This window comes from Aethalodelphis obliquidens, unplaced genomic scaffold (assembly GCF_003676395.1).
Source record: "Aethalodelphis obliquidens isolate GAN/ISIS:26980383/991018 unplaced genomic scaffold, ASM367639v1 scaffold4, whole genome shotgun sequence".
Taxonomy (NCBI): domain Eukaryota; kingdom Metazoa; phylum Chordata; class Mammalia; order Artiodactyla; family Delphinidae; genus Aethalodelphis; species Aethalodelphis obliquidens.
The window spans coordinates 79,826,968-79,844,309 of record NW_020837948.1 but is presented as its reverse complement, the minus strand read 5'-3'; the positions used below and the strand labels follow the sequence as shown (position 1 = coordinate 79,844,309).

The following is a 17,342-nucleotide window of genomic DNA, read 5'->3' as shown; positions in this document are numbered from 1 at the left end:
ACTATGTATGTCTGTATGTATGTCTTCTTTTAAATTATTGTAAAATTTTGGACTAATTTTCCTGGAAAAACAAACCATTATTATTTTAAAACATGAGTACATAATTTCAAAATCTACAACTAAGTTTCAAATTCCATGAGGAAATTAAAAAAAAAAACTATTAATTTTCACTCATTTAAAATAATGGATTATTTCCAGCTAATGTCAAAATACTTAATATTTTAGCAACACTTTAATAGTAAAAAATAAAATAATAAAATACTAACTACAGTAATATTTCCATAGACTTAGCCAGAAAAAAAATCAGCTTATACAATATCTGAGAAACATGTACTAAGTTGCTAGCAAAACCCATGGAATTGACTTACTAATTTATATTCTAAAACAGTGAAATGTTCTGTGTCCTGAGATAAGTTTTGTAATCCATTTCTACCACTGTTTCTCCAACCATTAAAAAAGAAAAGTAACTTCTCTACAGGTTTGTTGGGAGATTCTAATGATAAATGCTTAACAGCCACAGCATGCACTGTTTCCCTTTTTAATCTCTATATAGCACTTAGGGTTTTTGTAAAGCTGCTTGTAACGCCAAGTACGTCTTCTTTTAGATAAACGCAAGGTTTGTGTATAAATTTTATTGACAAATGTAATAAGATATTAATAACCCTCATAGGCATCTGAATGTGTATATTACATCAAATTGGGCCAAAGAAAAACTTTGGAACATATGAAATCTGTGGGATACTATTTTATCGTCAATAAAAACCACAAAATCGATTTTCTAAAGTGTAAATTCACTGTTTATAAAGCTGACTGCACTGGCAAAATAATTTTTTTAAGTGAAAAGTTATTTATATCTTGATACAATGCCCACTTACACTCTAGTTCACCAAACACAAGGGCTCAACCAAGGAAGGATGTAATTAATCTGCTTATCAAATGTTTGACCTAAGCATCTCTGCTTTTTTCAAAAAAATTGTTTATATAAATGCTACAATCTTAGAATAGTAATTTCAGCTCACAGTATGGTCGTCTTTGGATGTTATGGTCTGTTTTTGGAGGCTGAAAGAAAAGCTCAAAGGCTGTCCTGCAAAGTGCTTCTGAAAATTTTATCCTCTTTAGTTACCTATGCACCCCTCCAAAGCACAGTGGATTGAAAAATAAGAATGATGTTTTGTCCATTTGCCACTCTGCTAGTTAGATGTGTGAATGTGAAATGTAATTTAACCTCTCTGGATCTCAACCTTATCTCTAAAATGTGAACTGATTGAGAGTAAAATCATAATAAAGATATCTAAATAGGAATATCTTCCTTCTTTCCAGTTAAAACCAAAGAACTCTACTAAACAGCTTTTAAGCTAAGAAAATGTTTATGTTAATGTTGTCTAGATAGTATTAACGATCTGGATGATAATCTAGCGATTTAAAAATGCAGATATGTCCTGTTGATCAGAAATAAATAGACTGCCAGGTATTTCTCCAGGAAAGATGGGTATATTCAGGATCAGCAGAGAATTGCAATTTGGGGTCTGCAACCAGGGCGAGCCACGTGCAAGCCCCTGCACAGCAAGGGGAGGAGAAGTCTTTTATAGAGGGGAAGAGGAAGTCGTGAGGGCTAAACAAAAAGTCCATGCTTTTCATGGCTGAGACCTTCCCAGGAAAGAAGAGTAGTCTTTCTTCTTCCTGTTGGACTCTGTTACTGCTGTGGGGTGTCAGAGGTACCACCTCTGGTCTCCCAACTCTATTTAATTAAGGTTTCGGTTTATTAATTTTTTAAAACTCCTTATAGATATGTTGTAACACTGATGAGCCCCATTGTACACTCATTCTCAGAATACTATTTTCTTTGTTATGATTCTTTAGAATTGTGTAGATTCAGCTTCCAGCTATTAATATCTAAATCCGAGATGAAAAGGGCATGTTATTTTATAATATGTTTATAAAATATGGTGATATAGCATTCTTTATGCTAGATTTTTCATATTGCTAATAGAAGGGATTATCACTGTGACTGCATAAATACTTTATTAATGTTTTAAAGTTTGGAATCTAGTCATCTGACTCATTTCTAAAAAGAAGAGAGAATTGATTTGTAAATCTAATTTCTTAAATTTTGTGATTTCTCCAACATACAACTTCCTGGAGCTTGTATGACTAGAACGCTAAAATATTATTGCCAAGAAGATGGGAAGAATGAGTCATTCAATCAGGGAACAATGTTCCAATAAAGAAAACTTCCAGACAATTCAGGCTTTTACCCCTTTACCCTTTAAAAACATTTAAACATATTTCAGAATAATCATTCTTCATATCAATTGTAAATTTTCCTGACATTTTAAGTAATGTTTGCTGCCTTTAAAAAAGTGTCTTCAGGTGTTTTTCTGTTTGTTTGTTTGTAGAATTTCTGATTTGGGTTTTTTTAAATGTATTTATTTATTTTTGGCTATGTTGGGTCTTTGTTGCTGTGCGCAGGCTTTCTCTAGTTGCATCGAGCGGGGGCTACTCTTCGTTGTGGTGAGCGGGCTTCTCATTGCAGTGGCTTCTCTTGTTGCGGAGCATGGGCTTTAGGCATGCAGGCTCAGTAGTTGTGGCTCACGGGCTCTAGAGCACAGGCTCAGTAGTTGTGGCACACAGGCTTAGTTGCTCTGTGGCATGTGGGATCTTCCTGGGTCAGGGCTCGAACCCATGTCACCTGCACTGGCAGGCGGATTCTTAACCACTGCACCACTAGGGAATTCCCTGGTTTGTTTTTAAGTACTAAAGATTTTGGCTGAAAAATCTGGAGGAATTAAATGGCAAATACAATTAAAAATAAAAAGTAAGGTTGGGCAAACTGGAAAACAAAATTCCACAATTACCTTCTTCCCCTTGTGTCCCATGTGGCTGTCTGAGGATGTTCATGGCTGTTGGGAGCAGCATAAACTGTGCCTTATTTTCTGGGCACTGCCATTGTGTGATTTGGAACTTCCTCACCTCTAATAGCACCTGTGACCCCAAATTCTCATGTCTGTAGAACCAGCTGAGCTTTACAATCTGCCTGCCAGATGCCAGCCAAACAGAGGGAACTCTCTTTGTAATACACATTTTATAAATTGATCAAAATTTGGTGGAGCCCAGATGCGGGATGGGAGTCCTCCAGCCAGAGCCTGATCTAAACCAGTTGAAAGCTACCCTCACAGAGAGGCAAGGTGCGGTCTTACACTGCATTGTGCCACAGGGCTGGCTTAGTTGCTGAACATGGTTTTTATCATTTTCCTGTTCCTGCTCTTGCTTATAGATTCTTTCCCCCATTCCTCTCTATGCACCTACCTTTAGCAGCTCTGCATCTACTTCTAAGGTGTTGCTTTTCCACTAAATTCAGGTGTGGAGCTTAATACAGGAAGTCATGATTACTAGCAACTTGAGCTCCAAGTAAGTTAGTTCTGTTAATAACTGAAAAAAAATTTGGTGCTCTAATGATCAGCCCACTACCAGGAAATAAAAGAAGAAATCATAACATTAAAATGAAACTCAGTACTTTATGTTCTCGTTGGGGAAAAAGTTGAAATAATCTATTTTCATCATTTATTAGACATCTTGGACTACAATACTAAAGTTGAAGATCACTTTTCATTAAATATACTAATGCTAGGTATTTCAATAGTGGCTTTTCCCCAACTGCTTGAATAACTTTCAAAATTTTAGTTCATTAATTTTAATAATAACTTGGTGAAAGTAGGTGAAAGTAGGAGGACAGCAAGAAATCTTTTAAAATGAGTATACTATTCTAAGATAATTTCACTTGGCAAAGCTTAAGTAGCGAATGTGGAATATAATCATCTATCTTATACTATCATCTGAATTACGTTATGTCAAATTATCACCTGATAATGGTCATTATCCTATCATTATATATTCAATTGATAAAAGAAGGTACACTTTAATTAAATTTGTGTTATTGTTATTTTGTTATTGTTACCAATAGGATAATAATAAACACAATAATCATATTGTATTTTGTTATTGTTAAATATTGCATTTAAGTAAAATATTGTTTAAGTAAAATATTGCTATAGTCCAAAAAAAGTTGAAAATATTTTGCATCACAGAGGTTTATACTTGCTTCATTTGTATATCAAAGTTCTAAATTTGTATTTCAAGTTCAGACTATCAATATACTCAGTTCTAAATTCATGAGTTCTTATTTCATTTCATATAATCTTCAGAAAAAAAAATCCTACTTCAGATAGTGAATAGTGAATGCTATTTTATGACACATCTGGTGTAATTCTGTTTTATATGAATTGTTTTTCATTGAAAATGACAGAAAAAAATCCACAGTGGTGATTCAGTATGATCAGATCACAACTGAAAAGCAAGGGAAGATAAAATTATTGGTACCTAAGATTTTGATATAATAGATTTTTTTAACAGTAATATCTTTTTTAATAAAGAATATACATCTCACTAATGTTTTATTTAAGGACACTTCATTACCCCTGGTAGATAAGACACAGTGCATTAGAAGCATTCTAGATAACCCATTTCAATTTTACTAACAGATGGCTTAATGGAAGACATAAATCCTTTCTTCCATTTTATTCTATCATCTCTTGTTCCATATATCTCCCCATTCTCTATCATCTTTCTTCTTGCAGAGTCAGGATATATTCAAAATCTCAATGGCTCTCCATTACTTACCAAACCGGTACAAATGGCTTTAGGTCTTGTATCTACTATTGTTTTTCAAGTATGCTATAACCCATCCAAAATGTATGCTTCCTAGAAAATCCCAAGCATTTTCCTGACTCATTTTCACTCTAGTATCTGTGGCAGAGGCCACCAGTTTTACACCAAATCCATTCTCTGTCTCTTCTATATTGTATAGAGTTGCTAGTTAGTTGGTCACAAAGTTGCCCAGCTAGATTAAATTTCTCAGCCTCCTTGAGTATCAACAGGTATAGGTAAGTTCTCATCAACGGAATGTGAGTAGAAGTGATGTGTATCTCTCTCCTTCCTCTTGTCATGAGCTAGAAGGCAGACATGTCTGAAGCATAGCTTCAAACGTGCAGACAAGAACAATACCCTAGGGAAGTGGTTCTCAAAAGGTGGTCTCTGGACCAGTAGCAGCACCTGAGATATTGTTGGAAATAAAAATTCTCAGGCCCTACCCTAGGCCTAATGAATCAGAAACTCTGGAAGTGGGGTCCACAAATCTGCTTCAACAGGCTCTCCAGGTAATGATAATTCATATAAAATGTTAGAAAATATGGTTCCAGGTGATAATAGAGGAACAACTTGGAAGAATCTGTTCTGAAAATGACCACCTGGAGCAGTGTCATCCCACTGACCTGGCCTCTCATCATGCAGAGTTTATTAGCAAAATTATGCAGTTCTTTAGGGCACTGACTTGTTGGATCTTCTTCTTATAGCAACTCAGCATTTGCCCTGAGTACTATTTATTCAATGTGGAATGGCCTGCTTCATATTTCCACCCAATTTAATATTTCCACCAATCCTAGCGCTGGCCCCTTTACGTAATGACAAGGAGTCCTAGGCTATCTTTGCTATACTTTAATCTATTAGGCACACTGTTGACTGAACAGTCTTTTAAAAAAATCTAATCTAATTGTACCACTCTTCGGCTTCAAATTCTTAGTAGACTCTCATAGCATTTAGGCTAAAATACAACATGGCTAAGTAGGCCTGTGAGGTGCCGTCCACCCTGACCCATGTCAGTCTCTCCAGTCTCATCCAGAGCCATTTCGCTTATCTCTGTGCTCTGGTCACACTTTCCTTTTGTCTGTTCCTGAATCACGGCAAGCTTTTTCACACTCAGTGCTTTTTCCCATTGCTGTTTACTTCACTATCTTACCTCTATTCATTCTTCAGGTCTCTTCCTAAATATCAATTTTTCTTCTCTCCCACTCCCACCACATCCCATATGAATCAAGTCAGACCTTCACATTTCCCTTCTTAGCAGACCTTCACATTTCCCTTCTTAGCACTTCAAAATTTTTATAATTTATTGCTTTCTGTGAACCTTGTTACTGTGTCATGCCCCTCCCTCACCCCTACTGTACTACAGGAATCATCATGAGAGAAGGTACCATATCTGTTTGCTCACTTTGTATGCGTAGCATCCTGTACCAGGCCTGACACGTAGTAAGCATTCAATAAATACACATCAAATGGATAAAAAGTGGATTACTTGAGACTCAACTCACATGACATCTTAACCCCAAAGACTAGTCGGATCCTACTTCTTTATAAAAGACTGTTGTTTCCAGCAGTTTTATTGATCAGAGTGTCCCTATCTACTTAAAAGGCTGGCATTCTTGTTCTGTTAATATATTTGTGCTAATGATTCTATCAGTAAGCATTTATGAAGTGATCTATTTGCTTTTGGACCCTTACAATCTAGGTTAGGAGTACACCATATTTCATGCACGACTGTGATTTACTTTCTTAAAAGACAATTTCAATGACTACCTCCCATTGCTAAAATTTTGCAAGGGTTATCCTTTTCCCAACGCACAGTCTCATCCCTCCAGCATTGAAAACTATTCTTAGGTAGACCATAACCTAAACTAATTTCACACTTTGCCCAGCAAGGTAGTTTTCACTTCACTCAAACTAGACAATTCAATATTCCCCACACATGGCCACCTCTGGGCCTTTGCACATTTTGTTCCTGTCAGCCAAGAATCTTCTCACAATTAGGGCTCTTTTCTGGGGCATTTCTCCAGTGGTGATCATCTCTGCCTGTTGATTTCCTCTACATTCTTCAAGGTCCATTTCCAATGGATCCCAGTGATCTAACTAAACAAATTCAAGTACATGAAGTGATTCTTGTCCATTGCGGGTTTTTGTCAGATTAGTGGATCCCTGGTGACAAGCTTTGCCCTGTAAAAGTGCTTAATAGTGTATTTATGTCTTATGACATATAAGGGACACAAATACAATACAGCAAAACACTTGAAAAAGAACTTCAAGGAGGACGTTCAAATGAAAATTCAAACATTTCTAAAAAATTATATCCATACATCAACCAATAAAAGAAAATAGTAGAAAATACAACTCTACTTTAGAGCCATTAGAAACAGGTATCAGATGTGCCGTCAATGATAAATGTAAACTGCAAAGAACTAAAGAAGGATTGGTGAGGACAAATCTTTAGCAACTCATACAGTCCTGAAACCATGAATACCCACAACAAAGACGCAGGAAATTTCAGCATATACCACTGAGTTTTGGTACGGAAAGTATCACCGAGTGAAAGGGATACCACTGGGATATATTAAAATACAAAGATTGAAAATCATTAGTAAAAGAGATTTACAATAGGCAAAATTCTGTTTTTCTCCTTGGTTAAATTAACAGCCTCAAGCTCTCTATCTTTACTTGTACCTATCTCTATAACAGTACTCAGTTAATGTACTAACACTTTTCCCAGCTGATCACATAAAGTATTATTCTGCCAGGAGCCCAATTTGTTAGCAGCCCAAGTGGCCACATGAAGTTAACCCAAGGGTTATGGCACTGCTATTTTTCTATGAGAAAATCTCCCAGATATTCCCAGTCTGAGGGTTGCCCTGGCCTGAGAATGTTTGGCAGTACTACCAGTTTAACATACCAGAGTATGTAAAGTTCAGCTCCTGGGAAGCAAAAGTATATAGTATAGCCGAATTGGAAATCTTTCCAACTAATTAAGGAACCATGTGGGAGTTTTGCTTATGGCATTCTCATTTGTAAAGGAAGGAAGAAGGCATTTACTAATAATGAAGAAAACCCATGAAACATTTTGCTGAATGCACATTGATTTTAGAGCCACCTCTTCCCACTAAGAATGCACTCAGTGGGCTTCCCTGGTGGCGCAGTGGTTGAGAGTCTGCCGCGGTCCGGGAAGATCCCACATGCCGTGGAGCGGCTGGGCCCGTGAGCCATGGCCGCTGAGCCTGAGCGTCCGGAGCCTGTGCTCCGCAACGGGAGAGGCCACAACGGTGAGAGTACCGCAAAAAAAAAAAAAAAAAAAAAAAGTTTGGACACCTGCAAATATTCTTAATCCTCACTGTCCCCTCTGAGCATCACAGCACTGAGGCTTCTATGTGTGTGGCTGAAATACACAATTACAAAGACACAGGTCTTCCCATCATGGTGTTATATTCCCTCTGAACATATAGAATGTACACAATAAACAGATTATTATAGCTTGGGATAATCAGGGAAGGTGTCACAGTCTTCCAAAGGGAAGGGCAGAACCTGTGTAAACACTAAAAGGGATTAAAGTATGTAAGGAGGGAGGATGAAAGGTTCTGGAGGCAGGTCAGAATCATTTGGTTTGTTGCGAGAACAATAATTATGTGGCTGGAAGAGAGATTTGGCCGTGAGATCCATAAGAGTTTAAAAGTTGGTTTGGCATCATTCCTCCTCCAACCAAATTCTTTTTGAAGGGCATATTACCATGAAAGTATATATATTATCCATAATCACTTTATTTTAAATGACCTGAAATTTGCTTTCTTGCAAATGAGATTTAAGTAGCTTGAAAATGAGAGCAGGTCTTAGTGTCCAGCCTTTTGTCTCTGGTCATAACCTTGCCTTATACAAATTTGGAAGATTAGACTGATTAAAAATATTTCTGGGGAATATGAAATTTATGTGGCAGTCCTGACTATAGTCCTTCATTTACAAGGAAAGAATAAGTATCTATGGATTATGAATTAAAACCAAGGAAATAATATTTGTCTGAACTGACTTGGTTTAGGATATAGTGTTTTTCATATGATTACATAAAATTGTATAATTCAATATGGTTCATGCAGGATTACATATAACTCACCTGTATGGTTGAGAGACTACTTACATAAACGGTACCTCCTTATTCCAAAGGGATTTTAATGGACATCATATAAACACTTGCAAACATGATAAAATTTTGTCCATTTGGATAAATTTAGAATTTCAATTTCTTATCATTATTAAATGAAGAATCAGTAGTTTTTACAATTTTAGGCAACATAATCAATATTTGAAGCCCAGGGCAGCACTGGCTCACTGCCTTGTGCTCTATCACTAGAAAGCACAGTCTATTTAAACAAATCATTCCTGCACCTGCCTTAGGTTTATATACACTCTGCTTCCTGGATTCAGAAGCTATTCAGTGTATAAAGTTATTTCAATTTGATAATTTCCTCATACAATTAAATATTTTTCATGTTTAAATTTCACACTAAAAATCATTCATGTACATCAGGTACACCAAGGTGAGTTGAAAACTTCTTACTCTAAATTCATAATGTGTTCTGTGTTAAAATTCTTGCTTATTACAGAAGGAAAATTGCACACCTAAAAGCTGCTATTACTATAATTATTTGACAGGAAAGAGACTGTCAAGTTTAGATACAATAGTAGGCTTCCCAGGGGTGCCCAAGTGTAAGGACTAAGATACAACAGTATAAAGACACAGTGATCTAAAGCAGTTTCATTTCAAGACTAGATGAACTGTGGATATATCTAGAGAAGGTAGTAACTACCCAAGGTCAGTTTAAAAAAAAGGAATGGTCACTGTGAGCAGTATGTCTAGATAGGTGTTTCCCAAAGTGTACATTAATCACTTAAAATACATGGGAGGGGGGCTTCCCTGGTGGCGCAGTGGTTGAGAGTCTGCCTGCCAATGCAGGGGACACGGGTTTGTGCCCCGGTCTGGGAGGATCCCACATGCCGTGGAGCGGCTAGGCCCGTGAGCCATGGCCGCTGAGCCTGCGCGTCTGGAGCCTGTGCTCCGCAACGGGAGAGGCCACAACAGTGAGAGGCCCGCGTACCGCAAAAAAAAAAAAAAAATACATGGGGGTTTGGCATAGAGGGAAGAGACAAAATGTTCAATGCTCAGGGCACACAAACTTATAGCAAAAAACCTTTTCAATTCATTGTTTCAATCAACATTTCCAAATTCAGTTGACCAGGAAACAATTATATACGTAATTCAACAATAAACCATATATATACATGTGTAGTATATATGTATACATATGTGTATGTTTATGATTTATTTCCATTATCTGTGGAAGAGGCTTTGAGAAGAGCTGAGATTTAAAAAAAGGTCTAAAAAGCTGCTAGACTAGGACTTACTCTTCCTTCCTCATGTTCACTGAACTGCTCATCTGCGATATCAGAATATCTGGTAGATATTCTGAGGCTCCTCTCTCCTACATGGATTTACAATCGTAAACGATGATCCAAGGATCAAGACTTCTGCAGGTCTACAGAGGTCAGAGAGTAGAGTGAGAATTTTCCTGACGATAGGGAACCGATTTCTTTGAGGAGAATGATTGCTCTTCTCTGAGTCCCTTTCCCAGCCTGCTTTGGGACAGGGGAGGCTATCTTCTAACACTTGACCTGTTGGGGGAGCTTCAAGAAAATCACTTGGGGATTTTTGAAGTAAGTTCACTAGTTGAGAGACGTGAGTCTGGGGTCTGATCACCAAAAACATGTAAATAGCCTGTGGACACTGGGGCCTGACTCCTGCCAAGGAACTGAAGAAGGCTAGACACAGGCTCCTCATTGCTTTGGTGGAGGAGGCAGCAGTGCTGAGAGATGGGCTAAGAGAGGGATGCATGAGGGCTTCTCTGTGGACCAGACCTGAGTGATATAGGAGGGCCAGCATTACATCTTCGGTCCCGTCCAAGAGTGCCCACTGGCAGAGCAAGGAGCCCTCAGCAGAAAGAGGCTGCAGATGACTGCCAAATTCTCAGGGCCTCTTCTAGGGAAGTGCAGGGACTCAGGGGGCTCACCTAAAATGCCCAAAGGATCTCTCAAAGAAAGTGCCAGTTTTACTTATCTGCCAGACCCACCCAGGGACACTAGTTTAACAGCTCTAGCAGGTGCATCCAAACTGCCTCTTCCCTTCCCTTTCCTCCTCACTGCTATCTTCCACCTTGATGAGAAGACATAACAGCATCTCCTAGTAGGCTTAAGAAGAGAGAAGTGAGCCTACAGGGCAAGCCCAGCTTTCTCACTCCTGGCTCTTCCAGCCCTACAAAGTCCTGGGTGGGGATGCGGAAAGATTTAATTTGCCCAGGAAAGATGAACCTCACTAAATAAAAACAGTAACTGGAGATAAAAATAACAAAACCAAACCAAACCACTGTGTTTGGATATTTCAAAGTTGAGCTTGTTCAGTAACCAGTAACAGAAACTATGCAGACTGCTGGTAATCCAGAGCAGAGCATCAGGGGAGGCACGTTTTAAATACTATGCATTTTACACCATAAAGTCTATACCTAAGAGAAGGGGGAAACAGAGCTGTCTGAAATGTAAAAGAATACAAAATATGATAGCTCATGAAATGAGCAGCATACTATGTGCTTCAAGTCCAAGTTTAACCTGCAATGTGACAATATAAAGATCATCACACATTGTTTTGGTCAAGAGAGAAAGTAATAACAATGAGGATGATCGACAGTATAACCCTGTCAGATTATCAGCATTGGTATATTGTGTAGATTAGGATCTCATAATCAGAGGACCTTATTCTACTGCTCGGGATGATAGAACTACTTAAACTTGGGGGATCCAGATTGAAGAGATGTTCCCTGGGAAGGAAGAATTAAATGACTCTGAGATTCTAAACTAAAATAGTGGACTAGGTGACTTGTAGCAGACTAGACTTAAAAATATGTTCACCTGAGACAAAGAATATGGTAAGTGATGGAGAGGAATGAATTCTGGAGCCAGATTAGGTGGTTGAAGATCAAAACATTCTGAAAGGCTACTATAATAGCTATTGGTTACAGCTCACTTCTTTTGCATCAAAAATATGTTACTGGATACACGGCAGTGAAAGTAGTATCACTATTTGTACACGAATATTAACAGCAGCACTATTCACAGTAGCCAAAGGTAGAAACAACTCAAAATCCATCAACTCATAAATGGATAAACAAAACATTAACTAACTAATTAATGGAACATTAATCAGCCGTAAAAAGGAATGAAGCACTGATACATGATACAAACTGGATGAGCCGCAAAAATATTTTAAAAGGTCACATATTATATGATTGTATTTATATGAAGTATATAGAATAGGGAAATCAATAGAAAGAAAGCAGACTAGTAGTTGCCTTGGGATGGGGGAGGGGAAAATGGGGAGTGACTGCTTAATGCTTAAAGGATGAAAGTGTCTTACAACTAGATAGTGGTGCTGGTTGCACAACATTATGAATGGACTGAACACCATTGAACTGTACACTTTAAAACAGTTACTGGTGAATTCTGTGTTATGAGTAGTTTATCTAAAAAAAACCCAAAGTGGCCAAATCACAAAGGAAGCTGCAAGCCAATCATACATTATGCAGAACAATTCTATAAGACTGAATTGAAAATAAGACATTTATTGTTCATGAAAGTATACATTTAAAAAAGTAACACAATGTCTTTAAGACCTAAATTATGCTGAGTAGAAAATGGGAACGGTATTCTAGAACCAAACTTCTTGACAGATCTTGGTTTGAAGACCAAAAAAAATCATATTTCTTTAATCAGCTATTCCTGACTAAATTGCTTCAAATGTCAGAAAGTAACAAAAAGTTACCCCAGTATCCTTGCCCTCTATTAAGCACTTGTAAGATCAAGAATTTGATGACTTGAATTATGAAGAACATCATAACATATTTGCATGTAAATGTTTATGACTACATAGTTGAATAGATTGGGTTGCCAAGTTAAACATGGCTTATAGAGCAGGTCTAAGAACATAAAAATGGTGAATTGACTTAATAGGCAATACAATGCTAATAAACACAATTCTAGAAATTAAAGATGTGTTTATTTTATTTTATTTTTTATTTTTTTAGCGTTACGTGGGCCTCTCACTGTTGCGGCCTCTCCCGTTGCGGAGCACAGGCTCTGGACGCGCAGGCTCAGCGGCCATGGCTCACAGGCCCAGCCGCTCGGCGGCATGTGGGATCTTCCTGGACCGGGGCACGAACCCATGTCCCCTGCATTGGCAGGCGGACTCTCAACCACTGCACTACCAGGGAAGCCCAAGATTTGTTTATTTTTAAGAAAATATGTAGCAATGATGTAGGTAAAAAGGAAGTGGGAAAGAGCATTTTTATGAAAAGCAATATCCATTGAAAGGGAAAAAGAAATAGTGTAACAGAAACATATATGTAGTCTTATCTCAAATCCCCATAAATTTAGCCCAAATTCTATTGAGCATATAATTTTTACTAAAAATCACCGTTGTATGAAGTTTCTTTCCCCTTACTATGTGCTTTGTTCTTTGCAGTTTAATTGGAGGCTTTATTTTAAAATGAACCTTGAAGCTATTTTGGTGGTTCATCTTTTCATTACTTCAGTAATAAAACATCAGCTTGCTCACTGTAATAGTTGGTGGCAGCGTAATTAAATTCAAGGGAAATAAAGTATCTAGGTTCCCTTTTTTCCTATTGTGTGACTAAAGTGTTGAAAACTTCTGTAAATAAAGCCACAAATGAAAGATCTTTGGCTGTTTTGTGAGTAATTATGAGTCTAAGCTGTTATCACTCACCAAGAGACGTATTCTAGAACTATTTTAACCATTATTTTCAGATATGTTCTTTGGCAAGGTGCATATTATATATTCTGTCATATTCAACAGAGCTACCACATTAGAAAGTCTTCCTTCAGTTATGAAACATTCTTATTGGGCTTCCTTGGTGGCGCAGTGGTTGAGAGTCCGCTTGCTGATGCAGGGGACATAGGTTCGTGCCCCGGTCCGGAAGGATCCCACATGCCACGGAGCGGCTGGGCCTGTGAGCCACGGCCGCTGAGCCTGCGCTTCCGGAGCCTGGGCTCCTCAACGGGAGAGGCCACAACAGTGAGAGGTCCGCGTACCGCAAAAAAAAAAAAACCAAAACAAAACAAAACAAAACAAAAAAACAACAAAAAAAACCCCACATTCTTATCTGTCAGAAAGTTACTGATATTTGGTGAAGAATATAAGTACTGGCTGATTATCCAAGGTCTAGTCCCAACCAAAGTAATTCAGCATATTAAAAAAATCTGATGAATAAATCAGTGAACGAATTTACTTTTTGTCTCTCTTCTGAGAAAAGTTTAGAGCACCAATCATTTAAATTAACATATTGTGCATGTGAATGTATGATAGCAGCTGTTAATATGCATTTTAAAGAGGGTGTGTGGTGACTTATCTAGCTACAAGGGCAACATATGTTCAGCTATGCATATGGACTTAATATAAATTATGATTGTAACATGCAGAGAGGCACAGAGAGACGTGCAATGGCTGCCTGTCTGCATTTAATCAGCTAACAACATATTTTTCTAACTGTATAAGAAAAGTCTTTATATTATCTTAACTGTTGAAAAATTATAGAACATGAACAATGATAATACCTTAAATTAGTTTCATACATTTTGAAACAGGTAACTATTTTTTTCTGTGAATGAAAATTCAGATTTTTTAAAAAAATATGTATTATTTAAGAGAGAAATTGTAAACAAAAGCTACGAGGACCACCTTGAAGACACTTCAAAATATGGAAACAGATTGTGTTTTCCCCCTTTAAACATTTTATCTCATTGTAGTTTTGATAGAGGGCATAGTTTAGTTATCTGAACACAATTAAGTTTACAAACTAGCTGACTGAACGTATTAGAGATAAAACAAATTACCTTCTCTTGATATTGCCGCCTTGAAGAATCCAAAGACTGGATTAGAGCTGTGGCGTGGCCAACAAACATGGCGTAGCAGGTAGCTCCCACGATCATGCTCAGCATGGTGATCCAGAGGTCAGACATGCTCACTGGGGCCTGGGCTCCGTACCCGATGCACAGCATGTGACTCATCGCTTTGAAGAGTGCGTATGAATACTGCTTTCCCCAAGAGTCATTCTGCAACAGAAAAGAGGAAGTAGACTGAACCATTAGGATAGCAGAAGAAAAACCATGAGAAAGTATGACCCGTACACAGAAGCATTACAACATTCTTGTAATGGAGCATTTACACAGGTACTTCTCCCCAGTAGCTAATCACATGACGATGTTTTTCAACGCTTACCCAGAAAAATGAAATAGAAATAGTCTACTGTTATAATACACAATCCTAGTCAGTTTTTGATGTGTTATTTTAAAAACTAAACATTCCTTTTGGGATAATGAATGAATGCTGATTAGCTCATTTTAAAGTTTCCAGGAAATCTGGTCATTCTCTAGCAATATATTTGCAAGCTGAGAAATGCTGCAGATAGATGTGAAGCAGATAGGCCTAAGTATAGGAATTTTTATCAAAACCATGATGTTAGATTTTGAAAGTCCAAATGGTAGACTTGTGTAGTCCCTAGTCCTATATGTCTTAAATGAAAAATAAACATAATTTGGAAATAAAGATCTGATAAATGAAAAGACTTCCTTGAAGCCTTCTCTGAGTAATGTGAGTAATGTTTATTGAAATTCAAATGTCAGGGTTGTTGATGGATGAATCTTGTTGGCTTTCTATAAAATAATAAAATAAAATAGAATAACATAAGCAAAATAATATCTTGGCAGACACTGAAAAAAAAAACCTGACTTCAGAGATTAGTTATTAGATGCAATTTCTGATGTCATTTCAAAACTTTATTCTAAGCTCAATTCTACAAAAATAAGCTGTTCAATATGTTTTATATAGTGTCTGATAAAATTTAAAGGACTTTTTTGATCAATTTGTCTCAAACTCCCTAGTCCAGGATGTACATAATTTATGAGACTCAGTGCAAAATAAAAATCTGAAGCGCTTTAGTGCAAAATGTAGGGAAAAAGGATACTGTTAAAGATAATAATATATAAAGACTTTTCCTTAAAACATTTTATTACTTATAAAACTTAGGAAAATAGTGCTAGTTGAGTAACAACACAAATTTACACATTTCAAAAAGTGAAATATTGCTGTCATAATTATATAAAATACAAGTAATACTATACTACTGTGATATCTTGATTGATCATACAATTTTTCTGGCGTAATTTTCTGACAAATTCATTCCTTAGGTCATCAAAACTCATACAATTAATAATTTCATCTTCAATGATAAAATTGAAAATGACATGTTGCTTTTGGCTAATGCAAGATCACAAATAATTTCTGATACATTTTTAATTTTGAGGAAGATCTTTCTGTTGATGCAACTGTTACTGGAACTATTAAGAGTATTTTATAGCCTGGGACATTAGGATAAATTTTTGATAAATTATTATTATTATTTTTTTGCGGTATGCGGGCCTCTCACTGTTGTGGCCTCTCCCGTTGCGGAGCACAGGCTCCGGACGCGCAGGCTCAGCGGTCCTGGCTCACGGGCCCAGCCGCTCCGCGGCATGTGGGATCTTCCCAGACCGGGGCACGAACCCGTGTCCCCTGCATCAGCAGGCGGACTCTCAACCACTGCACCACCAGGGAAGCTCCGATAAATTATTTTAATGTATACATTTTAGTACATTTGGAGCTGATAATTCTCATGGAATAATTTTTAATTAGGATTAACTCTTCATATAAATCACATTTATGAAACTGAATGTGATTTTTTAAATTACAGTTTTTATTTTAAAATAACTATAGATTAACATGGAAATTGTAAGAAATAATAGAGAAATATCTCACGTACCCTTCATCAGTTTCCCTGAATGGTGACATCTTGCAAACTATAGTGCAATGTTACAACAGGAAATTGACATGGATACAATCCACTGATCTCATTCATATTTCACTAAATGTGTACTCATTTGTGTATTTAGTTTTATGCAATTCTATTATGTGTAGGTTCCTGTATTCATCATCACCGTCAACGTACAGAACAATTCCATCACAACAAAGAAGCTTTACACTGCTTTTATTTTTATTTATTTATTTATTTTGGCTGTGTTGGGTCTTCGTTCTGTGCAAGGGCTTTCTCTAGTTGTGGCAAGCGGGGGCCACTCTTCATCGCGGTGCGCGTGCCTCTGACTGTCGCGGCCTCTCTTGTTGCGGAGGACAGGCTCCAGATGCGCAGGCTCAGTAGTTGTGGCTCACGGGCCCAGTTGCTCCGCGGCATTTGGGTCTTCCCAGACCAGGGCTCGAACCCGTGTCCCCTGCATTGGCAGGCAGATTCTCAACCACTGCGCCACCAGGGAAGCCCCACACTGCTTTTATACTGAATTTAATGTTAAATGTAAATGTATGCAATGATATTTTAATATTTCCTCTGACATTTCCTATAACTTGCCCAGGTCGTACAAGAAACCAAAAGTAGTTTCATGATTTTTATATAATCCATAATGCCTGTTTATGTATTCTATTCCTGTATTTTCTTTTTTTTTTTTTTTTTGCGGTACGCGGGCCTCTCACT

General features: G+C 37.4%; 1 protein-coding gene across 1 annotated transcript in view; it reads right to left on the bottom strand.

The window, feature by feature from the left end:
• HCN1 (hyperpolarization activated cyclic nucleotide gated potassium channel 1) overlaps window positions 1–17,342 on the bottom strand; it is a 368,665-nt gene that overhangs the window by 100,775 nt on the left and 250,548 nt on the right. Inside the window, exon 4 of the mRNA XM_027101143.1 lies at window positions 14,659–14,877. Within this exon, the coding sequence (XP_026956944.1) occupies window positions 14,659–14,877 (219 nt within the window). The remainder of the gene's footprint in view (window positions 1–14,658; window positions 14,878–17,342) is intronic.